Below are 20,831 nucleotides of genomic sequence, written 5' to 3' on the forward strand. Positions count from 1 at the left end.
GGCTTCATCCCCCACCAAAGGCTGTGTATTAGTGATATGTGGCTGTATAACAAGTCACCCTAAAGCTTAATGGCTTAAAACAACAACACTTATTATCTCACAGTTTCTATGGGGGAGGAATCCAGGGACAGGTTACCTGGGTCCTCTAGCTCATGGTCTTTCATGAGGCTACAATCAAGATATGGGCTGGGGCTGCTTACATCTCAAAGCTCAACTGAGGAAGGATCTGCCTTCAAGCTCATTCTCGTGACCCTTGGCGGGATTCTTTCCTCCCTGGCTGTGGGATAGAAGCTGCTCTCAGTTCTTTGCTGCACCGGCCCCTCCATAAGCCGTCTTACAGCGCGGCAGCTGCTTCATCAGAGCAAAAAGCAAGAAGAGCCAGAGAGACTGCAAGCAAGACGGAGCCGGTCTACTGCAACCTCATCCCATCACTTTTGCTGTATTATATTTATTAGAGGCAAGGCCAGCCCACACGCGAGAGAAGGGGATTAATTACATAAGAGCATGAATGCCAGGAGGTGGGAACATGGGTCGATGTTAGAAGCTGTCTAGCACACCCCAATACGTATCCTGCGTTCTCACCTATGAAACCACCAAATTAGTCCAAGAAAGAAAAAAAAATGCTTTTTTTAATCACCCATGCTATATATTTGTTCATTAATTCACTCATTCAAAAAGTATTCATTTGATAATGCCACTTGCAGCAACATGGATGGACCTAGAGATTATCATACTAAATGAAGTAAGTCAGACAGAGAAAGACAAATATCATAAGATACTTACATGTGGAATCTAAAATATGATACAAATGAACTTATTTACAACGCAGAAACAGACTCACGCACATAGAAACCAAACTATGGTTACCAAAGGGGAAAGGGGGTGGGGGAGTGATAAATTAAGGATTTGGGGATTAGCAGATACAAACTACTATATATAAGATAGATAAACAACAAGGTCCTACTGTATAGCACAGGGAACTATGTTCAATATCCTGTAGTAAACAAAATGGAAAAGAATATGAAAAAGAATATATAACTGAATCACTCTGCTGTACACCAGAAACTAAAAAATGAAATGAAATAAAAAAATAAATAAATAATTTTTTAAGTATTCATTTGATTCCTACTGTGAGCTGGGTAGTGTCTCAAGTACCTGGGACAAAGCAGTGTACAAAATAGATTAAGCTCCTGCCCCTTTGGAGCAGACATGCTAGTGGGGAAGGAGACATACAGTAAGTGAACTACACATAGAGTATGACAGAGGGTGAGGCGCTAGAGCAGGTAAGGGGCACGGTGGGTGTCAGGGAGGTGAGGCTGTCTCATATGTAATGGTCTGGAAGGCTTCTCTAAAAGCTGACCTTTGAGCGGAGACATGAAAGAAGTGAGGGAGCCACCATGAGAGTATTTGGAGTAAGGATTTCCCAGGCAGAGAGGACAGCAAGAGCAAAGGTGGCTGATGGGTTCAAGGAACAAGAAGTGCTGCTGGAACAGAGTGAACAAAGGAGAAAGTGGGTGGAGGTGAAGTCCAGAAGGAAACCAGATGCCAGATCTTACAGGGCCTGGAGGTCGTTAAAAGGAATTTGAATTTTTCTTTTTGCTTTTTCATCATATGGTATATTTTCTCAATTTTTATCGGAGTATAAGTTGATTTACAATGTTGTGTCAGTCTAAGCTGGGAGTCACTGTGAGAATGGCCTCCTAAAAGGAGCTACTTAAAATGCGGTGGTTAGAAAAAAAAACTAGCCCCCTCCTTCGTAATCTCATTACTTCCAGTTCTCTGTGTGAGGGGGAGATATACTTTGCTTTATTATACAGCTACAATTCTAAAAACATTTTTTAATATATACATATGACTTAATATAGTTCATTGAGCTCACGTTTTGCAATTACTTACTTTCAAAGATAATATCTAAAAGCCCAGGGTGTTTGAGACTGCTTTCATCCCCAGATAAGGAAAGAGAAATCAAACAAAACCATTTATGGCCCATTGCTTTCCCAACATCAAACAACTTCAAAGAGCCTAGGCTGGAACCCAGGTCACGTCAATTTAATTCATTGCATAAAGCCAGACCTCACCTGGCTGATGCTCGCCTGAGAGCCAAGAGGGCTTATTGTAAAGCAAGTGCCTCAGACTGTGAGGTGCTGCCTTAGGGATCCCCCAAACCCCAATGAAGTGGTTGCCGAGAGGCGGTCTGGGTGCGCAAAGGCTTAGGAGAAGGTCTCTGTTACATTCGCACGTTAGCCAGCCTGCCAGGATTTTAGTAAAGGACACTTGGTCATCGCTGCCTTCACCACATGTAAGCCCTGAGTGTCTCCTATGACTGTGCGGCCTACATGTGACCTTCAGGCACCTTGGAGGCTCTATAGTAGGTAAACTTAGATAAGCAAGTGGATAGTTTTATCTCGGAGAGTGCAGTGAGCATAAGTGGTTACGAGCGCCTGGAGGGTGGGGGAGGAGAGCAGACTGTTTTACAAAGAGAAGCATATATAAGAAAGAGTAGAGAAATACTCTACTTGCAAACACTGGGACTTGTGAACGGGAGACGTGGACAGGAGACAGTGGGATGACCCGGGTCACCCTCCAACTCCTGACCCTTCTCTGGGCTATGACTGGGACCAGCACCCAGACCCGAAGCTCATGCTGTGAGTAGAGCATTTTTTCCAAGGTCAGGGAAGCAGTTACCCTGGGGATAGGCAGAAACCTCAGACACTGAAGTCTGCTCATGAGACAGTGCCTGGAAACAGTGATCACTCTAGGAGTTCCAACGCGGGTGAGTCAGGGTGTGAGTGTGTGTGGTTCATCTTTCCTGACTTAACAGCATAAGTTCTTTGAGAGGCAAGTCTATGCATTTTACTTTAAGAGAAATTGAAATATCATTGCAGGAATGATGGTTGATGATACAGAGAAAGGTCTTCAGTGGCTGTTCTGACCAGGTACCACTATTAGTGAGAACGTTGGGTACCTGCTGAGGATAGGTCATATCCCAAATCTTTCATATTTGTCATGTAAGAGGGAGAAAAAAAATGGATGCAAGGAAATCAGTGACTTCTAGGAACATGGTAGAAATAGCATGAAATGTCTGTGAGCCATAGTGCTCGACGTTACTAAGTGAAAAATCACTTTCTTAAAGATAAAGGCTATTTGGGAAGATGTAGGGACTAATTGGCCTCCAAAGAAAAAGCCCAGTGTTCTCTCCATGGCTCTTTAATAATCACCCCAAAGGGAGCATCCCTGAGGATACCAAGGCTAATCCTGTCTTCTCCGAAGAGACACAGGAAACATGTTTCTGAGAAGAGGGAATGAGGATGAGGGGTTTGGTAAACGGCTTTGTCCCCTGCAGCTGTTCCCTTAGCAGAGCAGCCCTTGGTTAATGGCATCCAAGTGCTCATGGAGAGCTCCGTGGTCAACTCTGCCTTCCCAAACCCCAGCATCCTTATTGCCATGAACCTGGCCGGAGCCTACAACTTGGAGGCCCAGAAGAACCTGACTTTCAAGCTCATGGACAGTGACACAGCTGGTGAGAAGCCAGGGCCCCTCTGCCCGCTCCCTGAATCTCCATCCCCAGGGCCCACCTCCATGTGCCCCCACCCCAGTGCTACCTGTGATGGTACCTGAATCACCCGAACACCTTTCCCTGCATCCCTGGAAGGACTCATGTGTGAAGTCAGGGCATTCACACAGGAGGGCAGCAAAGCAGAAAGAGCTCTAGATTAAATGTAAAAGAGCGGATTTCCAGGTCTGGCTCTGCCACTTACTAATTCTGTGACCTTGAACTAGTCACAGATCCCCATCAACCACTCGGTCGTCATTTGCGAAATGCAAATAATTCTAATAACAGTAACACTAATAGCAATAACAACAATAATAATAAAATCTCTGTTCTGCCTACCTCACAGGAGTTGCCTTCAGGTTCAAATTAGATAAACTTGAGTAAAGTTAAAATTATCTTGTAACTATACATTTTTTTAATATATGAATTTGTATGGGTATTCTTGCTGCTTTTCTAAACAGATACCAGGAATTCCTGATGGGGTTGTCAAGTCACATAGAGGCCACTAGATTAATGGCCTATTTAATGTTTGTCCATACTTCTTCAATGTTTTTCCATACTTCTTTCCTTGAGAAAGATCAAAAAACTAATCACATTATTTAAAAAATCGAAATGATCTGGAAAGAAGCAGAGAGCTCAGCCTGGCCCCTGGTGCTCTCCCCTGAGAACGCCTTTGTTTAACTATATTGTTCTCTCTTCCACAGACCTTACCGTTGGTCAGCTTGCCCTCACCATTATGGCCCTCACCTCCTCCTGCCACGACCCTGGGAAAAAAGTATCGATTCTACAGAGACAAATGGAGAACTGGGAACCTTCCAGTAAGACCTCATCAGAAGGGAGGGGGAAGTGAGGCAAATGGCTTTTCCTGAGAATTTTAAATCTATAAAGAAAAAGGAAGGGAGAGTGGAAGTTTAGGCAAGAGACACAAAGTACCTCTGATGATCCCACAAGTGAGATCTCCACTTCCAATCCAATGAACTAGAAAAGACCACTATCCCAGGCAAACAGTTCTATGCCATCATTGAGGACAGCAGCATCCCTCTTATTCTGTTCTCACACCAGATGACAGTCTTATTCTGAGACACACGGAAGTTATCTCTTGCCATATGGTATCTTTCCTTTTGGACAGGTTTTCTGGCAATGTATCTTTAAAAGGTTTAGCTTTTCCTTTTTCACAAATATCTTCTTTACAGTGAACGTGAGTCTTATGAAGGCCCTCTATCCCTTTCCAAGGCCTCAATGTCCCTGCTTCATCCTTCTATGGGCCCAGCCTGGCGATCTTGGCGCTGTGCCAGAAACACCCGGCGACGACCTTACCCGTAGCAGCCCGCTTTGCCAAGAGCCTGCTGGCCAATTCCTCTCCCTTCGACGTGGGTGAGTCGGTTACCACTTTCACACAGTGCCCCGAGCTGGGAACATCAAGGTCACTGAAGGGTAGAGCTGGAGGGAAAGTGGGAGGGGGGGAGCTTTCCATGGAAGAGGAGCTGAGGACCGTGAAAATGCCTGGAGATGAGAGATACTGGGCAAATATTTGTTGGACATGTGAATTAAGGTATAAATGAAAGAGAGAAAATAAAACAGAAACCAGGACAATACTTGCCACGTCTGACAGTTACAGACAAATCAGGATCTCCACTGAGGACAATAAATACGTCATCCAAGGCAGGAGTTGCTCCCAGACGAGTGATTAAATTATCAAATCAGTGTCGGACTCAGTCCCGCCCTGAACCTCCTCTTTAGTCGCTGCTGATGCTTCCACACTCTATTCTTCTCGATGCTCCTCCTTACTACATCCAAATATTCTTTTCTTTTTTTTGGCTGTGTTGGGTCTCTGTTGCTGTTCGTGGGCTTTCTCTAGTTGCAGCGAGCGGGGCTGGAGCATGGGCTCTAGGTGCGTGGGCTTTGGTAGTTGCAGCACGCGGGCTTCAGTAGTTGTGGCTCGCGGGCTCTAGAGTGCAGGCTCGGTAGTTGTGGCTCACGGGCTCTAGAGTGCAGGCTCAGTAGTTGTGGCGCACGGGCTTCGTTGCTCCGCGGCATGTGGGATCTTTCCGGACCAGGGCTCGAACCCGTGTCCCCTGCGTTGGCAGGCGGATTCTTAACCACTGCCCCACCAGGGAAGTCCCCAGGTATTCTCTTTAACTAAACAGCTACCCTCTGAACACTAAACCCATAATGCTCCCCTTCAAGGATGCACTGGAACCATCTTATTCCTTCATCCTGCAAGCACGTGGCTGCTTGTGAATGGAAGCTCTATCCTCTACCACACCATGTCCTTCTTCTGCACATAACGATCCCTTCTCTGTATGATGCCCTCTGTGGGGGGCACTGTTATGTCCCTCATTGGTGGTCATCTTTTCTCCTCTACCACTATCTAAGCAACAGGATTATCTCAGGGTTTCACCCCTTATACGTGCCGCATTAGCAACCTCTCTCTTTTCAGGCTTTAGCAGACCAGCACACAGGTAGGTATTTACTCAAGTACCCTCCCCATGGGTCAAACACACACTGGCCTCTGTTTCCCATCTGGGACCTCATGCATTGCTGGGGCCTCTCTGCCAGTTCAGGAAATTGGGGCTTCTTTGCCAACATTTTCATCCTTAATGAGGTGATGAAATTTTGGGTGGAGATTAGGGTGGGGAGGGAAAGATCGATGAAAAAAATGCCATCTGGCAAGTCTTTGATTTCTTCTGGTCTCGTCATGCCAGAGTTTTTGCCCATTCAGTTCACACATAATAAGAATGAAATAATGAAAAAAGCCCTTGTGCTGGGTACTATGGGAGATGAAAATCCCCGCCCCCCCCCCCCATCTGAGAACTCACAGGGCACAGTTAACAGCAGACAGTGCTGAGATTGCAAAACAGGTACAAACAACAAATGCTAAAGGAATCCAGAAAAGAGACTACACTTGTTGTAGTGTAGTCTCTTTTCTGGATTGACAGAGAGGACTTCAGTGAGAGGTGGTGATGGCTGGACCTTCACCAACTGCTGACATCTTGAAAGATAAACATTGGGACAAGAGAAGTGGGATTGAAAATGTTGCTAGTCGACTTTCATTCAAAGCATGAGCTGTGGAGTCATACACATCTGCATTCAGGTGTGTGGCCTTGGGCAGTTACCTAACCTCTCTGAGCCTCCATTTCCTTGTCCCCTAAATGGGGATAATTATAGGTCCTATTTCACAGATTGTCCTGAAGGGTAAAGGAGATGATGAACCTGAACACAATAAGCACACAACTGTCAGCTGTTCATATTGTGGTGGTGGTGGTTGTCTTATCCCGTGCTGTGATTCTCAGACACAGGAGCAGTGGTGACCTTGGCTCTGACCTGTATGTACAACAAGATCCCCATAGGTTCAGAGGAAGGTTACAGAGCCCTGTTCAGCCAGGTACTAAAGAACACTGTGGAGAATATCAGCATGAGCATCCTAGACAACGGCATCATCGGAAACATCTACAGCACTGGCCTTGCCATGCAGGTAAATGCGTCACTGATGCCCTTCGCTGGGTCCATGTCCCTAAGCCTGGATTGTAGGACCAAGAGACCAGGCTTCTGGTAGTATCTCTGTGGAGGACCAGCTACTGTGACTAGAGGTAGATTCCTTACGGCACCTGTGCCTCAGTTTCTCTACTGGTGAAATACAGGTACGTGTTAATTCATCCCTACCTCACAGGTAAAGTATAAAATCAAATATGCATGAACTCTTTTCCCTTCCATGGGAAAAAAAAAAGAAATAAATAAATCCAAGAAATTATTGGTTTATTATGAATAATGATCAGTTTGTTCATAATAATTATAGACAATTGAAAGTTTGGTGTATTAGAAAATAACGATATTCAAGGAGGTCCTCAAAAAATATTGAATCTTCTGATTCCATGCTGCCAATCAAGTGTTCTTCTATCAGATCTTTACCTTGATCCAAGAAAAGGTGGGATTGTATTCAAAATGATTAATGAAAATAATCTAAAACTGCCTGGACATCTAATCTTTGTCAAGGTCTTTTACTATCTCAGTCTCAGTTCAACCTCACAAAGATCCCTAATATATGTCAGCGCCAGATGTGTCTGGTCATCAAATCTATGCTCAGTCCTATGCTTCCCTACTATAGAGTCTCAGGCTTGGATTCTATAAGATGCTGCTTGATATAGCTCCAAATACAACCACACACACACACACACACACACACACACACACACACACACACACACACACACACACACACACACACACACACACACCTCCCCTTCCGTTGATTAGGGCAACATCTTCCCCTGGAAAACACACCAATAATAATGGGGAGAGAGAACCAACTAGAATCAAAAATTAAAGGGTCACCTGTGGCCAAATCCTGTAGTCCAAACTAAGAAATTTATGCTCCAGAGTCCCAAAATGCCCCATGGGATTAAGAGAAAAACTACATCATGACCTTCCCAACTTGGAAATCCCATAAACAGAGAATCGTAATATCATGCTTAGTGAATTAAATCAAGCAAAGAAAGATAAATGCTGCATGATATCACCTATATACAAACTTGTGGTTACTGAAGAGGAGAGGGAAGGCGGGAGGGACAAATTAGGGGTATGGGACTAACAGGTACAAACTACTAGGTATAAAATAGATAAGCAACAAGGATATACTGTATAGCACAGAGAATTATAGCCATTATCTTGTAATAATCTATAATGGAGTATAATCTGCAAAAATACTGAATCACTATACCATATGCCTGAAACTAAAATAATATTGTAAATCAACTATACATCAATAAAAAATAAAGAAACAGAACCATGGAGTTACAATGCCCACCCTACACCTAATTTAGCTCTGAACTAGTGCAGGGGGTTGGAGACTGGTCTGATATTCTATACATTAAAAATTAGTGACGTAATGTACAGCGTGGTGACTATTGTTAATGATACTGTGTTATATATTTGAAAGTTACTAAGAGAGTAAATCTTAAAAGTTCTCATCACAATATAAAAAATGTGAAACTATGTGTGGTGATGAATGTTAACTAGACTTACTGTGATCATTTGACAATATATACAAATACCAAATCATTTGTTACTACACCTGAAACAAAGATAATGTTATATGTCAATTACATCTCAATTTTTAAAATATTTTTTAAAATTAAGATTAAAAAATGAGCGAAGGGCATAAATAGACTAGAAATTAGTTCACGTTAAACATAAGAGTAAATACGAAGTCCCCACTCCAATGCGCTATAGGACCAACTAACGAAAATAAAGTCAGTTTCTACGTCATGTCGTGGCCAATAAAATTTTGTCAGAGAGCAAAACACTGTTTGTTTTTATGGCTGAATCATACAGAAGCTTTCCCAGGCCTCAGGTCTAGAAAGCTTTGTGGGGGAACAAGGAAGTCTTGAAGAAATCTAGGCAAGTTTTATTCGTGACTCACTTAAAATAACCTTGCTCACCTTAGAGCCAGACGGAGAAGTGTTTGCTTTTGCTAATTTGGTTTGTGCATTCTATCTGGGATTTTAGCACCTGCAGAGTACACCGTGAAAAGCTGTACCTGGGAATTAGTTTTTCCTTGGAAAAAGGCAGGACCTCACCCATATGCAGATAGCAAAGGCCACGTGGATTACTGGTCAGTTAGGATACATAACCTCTCCCTACCCGCCTTATGCCAGAGTTTACCCAGGCAGCCCGAGGTCTGAAATCACCAGATACCTACTATATAAACTTTTTCTAATCTCAAATGTTCTGGTGTCAAAAACAAAGGGTTTCTAAGGCTGTAACAACTTGGGTTTGCATTCCAGATTGGCCACCATCTTGGGCAAATATTGAATTTCCTGGAATTTCATCTTCCCCATGATAGCAAAGGTATAAAAAAAGTCACAGGCACAATGTGGCATTTAATAATTATTTGTGATCTCTCCCAGTGGAAGAGACGTGATATTTAGCTTCCTTTGCAGCCTTCACTCACCCTCTGCCAGCTGTCAGTGCCCTTCAAGTGACCTAGGCCACCCACATTGTTTCCCAGAGGCATTTCCTCCTCTTTCTTCCATAAATATTCCAACACTTGCAAGGTTCCTCTGACAAGAACCTAACTTGGGGACATAAAACTTCTTCATGCGAAGTTATTACTGACTTCTAACTGGCTAATGCATTACTGCTTTCTAAAGAGTTGGTGTTGTGATGTTTTATCCCAAGGGGATACATCTCACTTAGTGGGATTTGGGATATGAATATGGCAAGTGGACAAGATACAGATACCATTGCTGGGAAAGCCTGACTGATGCCCTTTAACCAAACTGTCCTGTAAAGGGGCCTCTGGGAATAGCCATTGTCATGGTTATGGAGGTTAACAGAGCCTGTCAAAACCGCCTAGTTGCTCACAGTACTGCCTCTAGCTCACAGCCATTTCTGGTTCCCCTCCCTTCACCCATTTCCCATTCAAAGCTTCAAGTGAATGGGTCATCAGCAACCCCAGACCATTAACATGCTGTGGTGGATGAGTCAGCACAACTGTAAAGGCAGGGAGGTGCTAAGGACAGCTTCCGCAACACAACGTTACAAAATGCTTTTGCATAGCATCCCATCTGAACCTCCAATGACTGCCCCAAAGGTAGGCAGGAGCTATGATTTCTATTTTACCCGTGAGACAGAAAATTCAGCAAAGTAGAGTGACTTGCTTGGTGTATTCATCAAGACTCATTTTGCAAATAACAGAAACCCAAATAATTTTTGCTTAAGAAAAAAAAATGGACATTTACTATTTCACAGAAACTGGGGGATCCAGGGCTCGATTAGGTGATTTCAGGATTAATCAGAATAAAGGGCTCAAATCACATCAGGGATCACTCTTTCATCATCTCTCAGCCATGGTTCTTCTCATTCTCTCCTGCTGTATGGCTTCTTCAGAGTGGCTGAGAAAGATGGTCACCAGCACCTCCATGATTACTAACCCCAGCAAGGGGGAAGAAATGTTTCTCTCTCCCAATGTCTGTGTATCCTGGAAGGACTCTGATTCGTGCATGTGTCCATCAATCACTGTCACCAAGAGGATAGTACTCTACGATTAGCCCAGCCCATGAGTCCACCCTTGTGGCCAGGATCGTGGAGCCTCTAGCTGACAGTACTGACATGATCAAAGAATGGGGGAAGAGTCCACCAAAGGGTGTGTAGAACAACAAGAAACAAGAGAAGTCTACTACCGTTAGATGGCCAGGCTGTCCTACAATAAAGCTTCCCCAGGAGCTTGCCTTGCCAGCTCTCATCCTCCTCCTACGTGCAAGAACTGTTAGTAAATACTGCAGCCCTAACAGCACTCCCTGAAACTGAGTGTAGCTCAGATATTTATTGTGTGACTGCTACGTGACAGACACTGAACTAAGCAGTGGGGACACAGCCGTGAATAAGACAGATGTCGTCCTGAACCTCGTGCAGCTTCGGTTTTGGACTCTGGTTGATCACAAAGATTAGTGATCAAGTCTGTCCCTTATAAGGTTAATAAAGGCCAACTCTCAGCTATACCTAATCTGTCTCTCTCTCTCTACCCACCCTCCCACCCCCACCCCGGCCCCAGGCTCTCTCCGTGACACCTGAACCACCTAAGAAGGAGTGGAACTGCCAGCAGACCATGGATTCTGTACTGGATGAGATGAAGGAGGGGAAATTCCACAACCCCATGTCCATTGCCCAAATCCTCCCTTCCCTAAAAGGCAAGACATACCTAGATGTGCCCCACGTGTCTTGCAGCCCTGGTAAGAACTCTTTAACATCTGTCTCTCCCTATAAAGTGGCAACTTATGCCAGGAATGATACGTGGACCAATTTTAAGTGGCATAAGGTCTTGTTATATACATGACTGCCGTGTAGGCAGGGCCAGTTCCCAAGAGTTGTGTGTTAGCACACAGCCATGCTGTCCTGCCCTCAGAATTCGCTCCCACATCCACTCCATTCGACACACATTTACTGAGAACCTACTATAGGTAAATCATTTTGTTGGATGCTTGTGGAGAGAGAAGATCCATGGTCCTAACAGTCAAATAACATATGATGTCATTCATTCATTTGACAAATGCACCAAACACTAGGCAATATCTTATCATATCTGCTCTTTACAAAGTCAGGAGATGGTATGTAGACAAAAACCACAATATTTGGAAGAATGAAATAAGTATTAAACAGAAATAGAAGCCATATACAGTGCAAAAGCAAAGAAAGTATGACCAATCATTGAGTTTGGGAACCTTAGGAGAAGAACAGAGTTGACATTTCAGCCAAGACTTGGAGATATAAAAATGTGTTCACAGCACACCAAAGGGATGGGGTGGAAATCTGGCACGTTACCTTTTTATTTGAAATATCTTTATTTTATCCATTTACAAATATAATACAGAGATACTTAAAATTCAAACATGGCAGAAATATACATCTAGAAAGTAGAGTCCTGCAAAAAAATTTATCACCCCAGAGTCTTTGGTATAGATTCCTCCAACTCTTCTTTCTAATCAAATACTAACATAAAGTATGATTCATCTTATGTTGCATGGACTTCCTGAGATAAGTAAGCTCCTTGTCTATCTCAGTACAGAATCTATAGAGACCACAATTAAGCAACCTGACCACAATCATACCAAACATAGCCACATTCACTAACTCCTTAGGCTGCTTCCCAAAGATTTCCCAACTTGAACAAGGTGGCCATGGAGTCCTTCCTAGGATTCTGCACTAGGTGCCCAGGTATTTTGTTAAATGGCCTGAAACTTACTACCTTTGCTTCCAGATTCTTCGGGCTAACAAAAAACCCCAAGAGAACAGTGAGCACCATGTAAAATACATGACTTAGGGCTCACAACCCTCCCTTCAGTTGACAAATCCTTTTAACAAAATAAACGTTCGTTATTAAGCTAGCTGTCAGTTCTTCAGCTACGATCAATTCTCTAGGATGGAAATGAGAGTTTCATAGGTCACACCAGTTCTTCAGAACAATCCACAGAGGACACAAAACCGCTGTCATCTCTTAAAATGTGTTCTGGGATAAGCTGCCAATAACAGAGATTTTGTACCTATACTACAAACCCCATAATCTTTAACAAATTTGGCCTCTTTGCTCTTCCCAGGTCATGAGGTGCAACCAACTCTGCCCAGCCATCCTAGCCGTGTTCCCACCTCAGCATCCAATATCACCGTCAAATACACCATAAATAACCAGCTGAGGAGTGTGGAGCTTCTCTTCAATGAGACCATCAATGTTAGTGTAAAAGGAGGATCAGTGCTACTTGTTGTCCTAGAGGAAGCACAGCGCAAAAACCCCACATTCAAGTGAGTGTTACAAGTGACATTCACCATTCCTCCCAAGCCCAACCTGAATTCCCATTCTCTCTCTTCTTCCTTCATTTTCTTGCTTTTTTCCCTTCTGATCATGTAACAGATCTTTATTTAATAGCCCCCTGAGGAGCCTGCGATCTAGTAACTAGGCAAGGCTCTCATAAAAATTAAATCATTCAAGTCAATATAAGATGGAGTTTTTAAAACAGGAATTCAAAGGAGAGAGAGCACAGTGTGGATTAGAAGAGTCAAGGAAGGCTGGTGGCTTTGGACCACATTCAAAGAATAGGTACCATACAGGAAGATAGGGAAGGATGGTATTCTGGGAAGAGGGGCATGGTGAGGACAAAGCATTCGAGACAGGACTGAGCAAGGAATTTAGGGTCAATGAGTAGACCAGCTTGACGAGACAAGAGAATACAGGACTGAATTAAATGAATGATGTCTGGAAGGATACATTGGGTGATATCGCAGAAAGCCTGAAATACCAGGCTAAGGAATTCGGACTTCATGTTGCAGAGAAGCATTGAAAGTTTTTGAGTAAGAAAAGTCATGTTGTAAAATGTTCATTGGTTTGGGGAATGAGTGACAAGGAGGAAAGCTACGGCGTGACTACAGAAATGAAGCTGTAAACTGATGGGGACTTCATCTAGGAGACATGTACTCATACCAAGGAAGATGCCCCAGGGCTCAAGAGTGACTGCATGTGGGGGTCAAGAGCAAGACGCTTCAAAACTATTGGTAGGAGTGTCAGGAAGAAAGAATGTCCTTCAGAGAAAAACCTAATTCCTTTAGATGATTAATTGTTGGCATTCAAAACAGAAACATTAGGAAGCTTTTGGAGGTATAAAGGAAGTCCTAGAAAAAGAGGTCAGGACAAGCAAAAGAGATTGGGTAGTCATCTGATAGAGTTGACGACTGAAGTTAGGGATGGTGTAGTAGGTGGCAGATACAATGCTTCCAATAAACCATGAGACAGATATAATTATTCCCATTTTACAGACAGAACCACGTAGGCCCAAAACGGTTAAGTAATATTCTGAAGATCACATAACATGCAAACTATAGGAATTGAGATCTGAACCCAGATTTGACTGACTCTTATGTTCTTTCTACTACCCAGTTGGGAAAGGGAAAAATATAGAAATAAATCACAAAGGAGAACATTAAACTTTGGGGAATGTTTATGGTTTGCAAAACGAGGGAACAGTAGAGAAATATGGAGAAGCCTAAGCTATAGGAGGAGGAGGGGGAAGATGCCAGGTCATGGAAAGGAAGAGAGGAGATACTTTCAAAGAAAAGATGGCCCAATCCAAATTCTGCAGAGAGCTGTCCAGGAGAAAGACTGACAAAGGCCAAGGAATAGACGAGTGACGTGGGATCTATTCTCCAGGGTTAGGATAAGTACACGTGTGTCTGCTGCCCACAGACCAGCTCCATCACTTCCCTAACTTCTATAGAACAGGTCAAGATAAAGATCGCATTTTGAGAATACTTAATTTTCCAACAACCTGCTGAATGTACTTTACTTCTTCTCTAAGCTCAGCTTTAATTTTACCTGATTTAACTTTTCCTAACTATAAATGTAATAAATACACATAGGAGAAATTTTGGGGGGGGGGGAAGCATAAAGAAGAAAACAAAACATCTATAGTCTATCTATAATATAATCACTTGGTATTTTTTATAATTTTATAGGTATTTTCTCCATGCATATTACAAATAGTTGTGATCCATAATTAACGAGATAGATATTTCTGATACAATGTGTATCCCACATTTTCACTTAATATTATTGCATAAGCATTTTCCCATTTCACTGAAAAATATGATTTTCTTAACTGCAAAAGAGTCAATCTTGGATATTCATTCCATCTCTCACCTAATTTTTTTGCCCATTGTTGGACATTTACATTTAAAAAATCTGCTTAATGATAGGTTTTTAAAAAATCTGTTCATTTTATTTTTATTTAATTCCAAGTGAAGTAATTTTATGTTCATTAGTCATTTGCGTTTTCTCTTTGAAACATGATTTTTTCTGATCTTTAAAGCATTTAGAAGGTCTCTGTCCCTTCATCTTAACTTCTTATTGCCTGACTTAAAGTGAGGTATTAATCGTATATGATTTTATTCTTACAGATTTGAAACCACAATGACATCCTGGGGACTTGTGGTCTCTTCTATTAACAATATCGCTGAAAATGTTAATCACAAGACGTATTGGCAGTTCCTGAGCGGCAAAACACCTTTAAATGAAGGTGAGAGAAGAAAAGGAATGTGGGCATTTTCTCCATCGTTTGAAGGCTAATTCTTTCATTTCCATATTTAATTTAATCGATAAATAATTGTGAGATTCTATGTATATACAATAATTGTACATATAGCTGTTACATACGTATGTACATACGCAGATATATTATGAATATATATACAGTGTTGATAGATAGATAGATGGATAGATAGAACAGATGGGTAGCTCTCTAAAAAAGCTTTTGAAAAAATCAAGAATCCTAACTCCACCCCGAGCCAGTGGGAAAATATCCAGTGAACAAGAAAAGTGGATTGACCTAAAGTAGTAAGAGCTAAAGAAGGAAAAAGCAGATGTGAGAAAGATTTTTTTTTTTAAGTGTGTGATCTAAGAAGATGGCCAATTTGGGGTTAAAAAATTAAACACGTATGTGTAAAGCAAAAGAACAGTGAATTCATAGCCAGTGGGAAATAAATGAGAGGGATAAGATAACATCTATTAATGTAGTAATGTTATCTTATTTCATACATCAACTCTGTAGGCATTAGTGACTCTTTTTACAACAAAAAAAAACTAAGTCTCGCAAACAAAAAAGGGACTTGCCCAAAGCATCCATGTAGTATGTGATAGAGCAGATAATCAAGGCCACAGCTTCACTCAAAATCCATTCTTCGCCTTCTTTTGTTGTAGTGTTGTTAAAAATCACCAGAAAGAAGAATGTTTGTGTGGGGAAAGTGGGAAGAATAAAACCCAGACTTCAGCAAAACCTTAACAATCTTTAAAATGTTTGCGCAAATACTAAAACATCCTGCAGCTTAAAAAGAGTACTGGTCTATGGTTTTGTCGAAGCACGATGTTACCTAGTTAACCTGATGTTCATTGTCACCCTTCTCTGTCAAGATGCTTCATTATCCAAGATTACAATGAGAGAGACGTTTTTCCTGGAGCCTACTATGGATTTGACAAAAAAATCTGGCCAGTCAGAATTTGTGGAATTGTAGCACAGCATTTAAGAAAGATCTTAGAGTCACATAAACCTTGGTTAGAATCCCTTTCTCTCTGTCTCTGTCTCTCTTTTTTTTTTTTTTTTTTTGCCACACCATACAGCTTGCAGGATCTTAGTTCCCTGACCAGGGATCAAACCTGGGCCCAGCAGTAAAAGCGCTGAGTCCTAACCACTGCACCACCAGGGAATTCCTGAAGCCCCTTCTCTTATTTTCTAGCTACACTAGGCAAATAATGAATCTTCTCTGAGGCACAGTGCCCACAGCTATAATATGGAAAGAGCAGTAACCATTTCTTAGGTTATTGTGAGGATTAGAAATAATGTGTTTGAAATGAGTAAATTCAGTGCCTTTTGCATGGTATCTGTTCAAAAATGCTAATCACTATCGTTATTAATTCTCTTACCACCTTCATCTCAAGAATTGCCCTGGGAACGCAGATCAGGCTAATTCTCATGTCTGCCAGTTACTTTTCTTCTCTGGGGAAAAGCAAGTCCTCTGAGATCCAAAAAGATCTGGGCCTGGAATTGTCATGCTTTCTGATGCCTCGCTACTTCAGAGTGAATCATCGATTATGTCACCATCTGTGCTTCCTGCCCAGAAAGACGAGAATTCTCAACCCATTGCCCTTCCTCACTTCTTACAAAATCTTCTAAACGGAACATGAGTTCCCGCCTTGAATGCTCTAAATTTGGCTTACATAAGCCCTTTTAATAGAAATTACTTTCTCGCATACTTATTATGTGTCAGATACTGCATGAGGCATTTGGCAATCATTATTTCTAATCCTGAAAATAATTCTTCAGCATAAATACTAGTAGTACAATAGTGTATATGAGGGAAGGAGGCTGGCACAATCTAAGGGGCTTGGCCAAAGACGCGCTCCACATGGCAACTGAGAGCCTGGAAACAAGGACCCCTGAATCTCAGTTCCATGCTCCCTTCATACTAATCAACTCTATGGCGATTTTGTCTCTCTAACCAATTTGATGGGCTGGTCCCGTGGGAGAGTGGTGTGGTTATGGGCACCGTGGGCACCTCGTGTTGTTCTCTGCTTGTTTCCAGGAGTTGCTGACTACATACCCTTCAACTGCGAGCACATCACAGCCAACTTCACACGGTACTAAGGAGGAGAAGGACTGAGCTTCTATCAAACGTCCCCGGAGGACGGCTGGCATTTTTTTTTCACCTCATTTCAAATCTGTGCAAAAAAGTCGGCATTTACAAGGCTACCATATTCCTGGTTAAAACATGGAAACCACAATGTAAAATAAATGATGCAAACTTCACTGGAGTTTCAACATCTGTGACCCATGAAAGCAAAAGTCCGGCTTCTCAAGACAATGACCCCCAGTCATCATTTAAACCTAGGGCGAGGGGGGAAAGGGGGCGTCTCGCTGATATTCTGGAAGGTCATTCTGACCTTTTTGATTAATTAACCAACACACTCTTTTATTCTATAAAGGAAAGGATGTATCTTTAAAACTTCTATTTTGGGCTTCCCTGGTGGTGCAGTGGTTGAGAGTCCGCCTGCCGATGCAGGGGACACGGGTTCGTGCCCCGGTCCGGGAGGATCCCACGTGCCGCGGAGCGGCTGGGCCCGTGAGCCATGGCTGCTGAGCCTGCGCATCCGGGGCCTGTGCTCCGCAACGGGAGAGGCCACAACAGTGAGAGGCCCGCGTACCGCAAAAAAAAAAAAAAAAAAAAAACCTTCTATTTTTATTTCTTATACCAAGTACTCCTTTTCAAATCACCTAGTGTAAACATATATATGTACACACATTCATCCATACATAAAGTGACCAAAATTATTTCATATGAAGCTCCCAGATGGTTCAGAACTAGGTAAATCATGTTATCGATATATCACAAACTTCTATTTCCAATATTTGTTCTGCGTAAATCACATTTCAAATATATTTTATATAATTTATCTATGTATTTAATACATTAATATGAACATAATGTGTATTTAATATTAATTTAACATATAATATGTTTTATATATTAAATGTAGATATATAACTGTGTCCCATAAATAATACATATAACATTTTAGGTATAATATATAGATCTATAATCTCACCCTGTCCTACATATGTATATAAATACTGAAGGTACAGATCTTTGGGAGAAAAATTGAAGACAATCAACTGGTAAATTCTGCTTGTTGGAGTCAACACTGGAACAAACTTTCTAGAGAAGAATATGAACATTTGTAACAAAAGACATAAGATGTACACTTTGATCCCCAAAAGTCCTAATTCTGAAATTTATAGAAAGGGGGAAATCATAAGAGGACACAGATATATATAAGAATCTACATGTCAGCTGGGACAATTAGAGAAAAAAACTTAGATATGCAGCCTCAATACAGTTCCTAAAACTGAAGCCCAGAAGTGGACAGACTTCACGGCCCCATCACAGGCCTCCCCTCCTGGCATCCCAGAGCAAGAACCTGCTCTCTGGTGACGATCTGGCTCCCGGGAGAAAGAGGCATGAACCACACAGGCCCAGATCCTCACACCCATCACAGCTATCAGGTAAGTCACTGTATGCCCGAAAAAGACCAGGACTGCTACAATGGTAGAAACCCTCAGGGAGCGGTGAATAAGTGCTCTCTCATAACGTATCATAATGTTTGTAATATGGAAAACATGGAAACAATGGGTATGTCCCAAAACAGAGCAATGCATAGGTAAACCCTGGTGGGTCTGTACGATGGGATTCTTATAAGTCACTAAAATTCATCTTGAAGGTAGATACTTGATGACATGAAAAGACGTTCATGCAGAGCCAAGTGAAGAAATCAGACTACACAGCATCGCAATATCACCCGTCCCATGGTGCGACAGTGGTTACCTCTGCAGGATAGAATGATTAGTGATTGATGTCTTTTTGTTTATTTGTTTCTCTGGTTTCTAAGTTTTCTCCGTTCAACACATAATAATTGAGCGATGGAAATGGGGGGAAATTATTTTAAACAAAGATGACTTTTCCTCCTTTAACAAAAAATTGGGCAACCAAAGGAAGGTGTGTGTGTGTGTGTATTCCGCACCCAGCGTTTGCTATAATGATAGAAATTGAAGGAAAAAGAGGGGCATGAAAGACTAGGGGGAATCTCAGGCTGGTTTCATGTATGAAAACCTCGTTTTAACTACCTACCTAGTTATTAACTGTGTTCATCTGTATTGGCAGGGGTGGGGGACAGGGGAGTGAGGTTGACAATGGGTCTGCTATGAGAAGTTGCAATTCCCCTTTGAGGAAGCACCTTAATTAAATGTAGTCTGTGTGGGTTCATTTTTGCGTAATCTGTAATGCCCCAGACTGCATTCCGTCGTTTCAGTGACTAAAATAAGTGCTTTTGTGACCTCTAGTGGTCATGGCTGGTAAAGGATAAGCCTCCTTTAGGGAGTGGTCAGTTATGCATAACCACTTTTGTGAAGATGCAGGAGAAAGAGGAAGGAAGATTGCTACCAAATACTTTTCCCCTCTTTAAAAATAGTATGGAATTAACAAAGTGGATATAGAGGGAACATACCTCTACATGATAAAGGCAAGCCTACGGCCAACATCTTACTCAAGCATGAAAAGCTGACAGCATTTCCTCCAAGATCAGGAACAAGACAAGGATGCTTATTCTTGCCACTTTTATTTAACATAGTATTGGAAGTTCTAGTCACAGCAGTCAGACAAAGAAAAAAGAAATAAAAGGAATCCAAATTGGAAAGGAATAAATAAAACTATCACTGTTTGCAGATGACATGATACTACACATAGAAAATTCAAGACATTACCAAATAACTAGAGCTAATAAATGAATTCAATAAAGTTGCAGGATACTAATAGAAAGAAATGTCATGTTTCTATATACTAACAACAAACTATCAGAACAATTAAGAAAACAATTCCACTTATAATTGCATCAAAAAGGATAAAATAAGAATAAATCTAACCAAAGAGGGAAAATACTTGTACTCAGAAAACTATAAGACACTGATCACAGAACTAGAACAAATTCTAAAATTTCTATGGAAACACAAAAGACCCTGAAGAGCCAAAGCAATCTGAGAAAGAAGAACAAAGTTGGAGGTATCACACTCCCTGATTTCAAACTACACTTCAAAGCTACAGTAATCTAAACAGTATGGTACTGGCACAAAAAATAGATCAAAGGAACAGAATAGGATCCAGAAATAAACCACACTTATATGGTCAATTAAGCTACAATGAAGGAGACAAGAATATATGATGGGGAAAAGACAGCCCCTTTAATAAATAAACTGAACAGCTATGTGCAAAAGAATTAAACGAGACTACTTCCTCACACCATATACAAAAACTCAAAATGGATTAAAGTTGTAAATGTAAGACCTGAAACCATAAAACTCCTAGAAGGAAACAGAGGCAGTAAGCTCTTTGACATCAACCTTAGCAGTATTTTTCTGGATATGTCTCCTTAGGCAAGAGAAACAAAAGCAAAAATTTTTAAAATGGGACTACATCAAACTAGAAAGCTTTTGTACAGCAAAGGAAACTATCAATCAAGTGAAAAGGCAGCCTACCAAGTGTAAGAAGATATTTGCAAATGATGTATCTGATAAAAGATTAATATCCAAAATACACAAAGAACTCATACAACTCAACATGAAAAAAAAAAAAACACCTGATTTTAAAATGGGCAGAGGACCTGAATAGACATTTTTTTCCAAAGAAAACATAAAGA

At 41.6% G+C, this 20,831-nt stretch overlaps 2 protein-coding genes across 7 annotated transcripts in view; one reads left to right on the top strand and one right to left on the bottom strand.

The window, feature by feature from the left end:
• The window catches only part of STX3 (syntaxin 3), a 145,436-nt gene that overhangs the window by 69,170 nt on the left and 55,435 nt on the right, over window positions 1–20,831 (bottom strand). The gene's annotated exons all lie outside the window — the stretch shown is intronic.
• Window positions 2,567–17,232, top strand: CBLIF (cobalamin binding intrinsic factor). The gene is made up of 9 exons (XM_030849302.2): window positions 2,567–2,645; window positions 3,344–3,520; window positions 4,258–4,371; window positions 4,787–4,927; window positions 6,847–7,028; window positions 11,106–11,283; window positions 12,646–12,847; window positions 14,993–15,111; window positions 17,171–17,232. Exons 1-9 carry the CDS (start codon window positions 2,567–2,569, stop codon window positions 17,230–17,232), a joined length of 1,254 nt encoding a protein of 417 aa, XP_030705162.1.

The sequence above is a fragment of the Globicephala melas genome, chromosome 8 (genome assembly GCF_963455315.2).
Source record: "Globicephala melas chromosome 8, mGloMel1.2, whole genome shotgun sequence".
Classification (NCBI taxonomy): Eukaryota; Metazoa; Chordata; class Mammalia; order Artiodactyla; family Delphinidae; genus Globicephala; species Globicephala melas.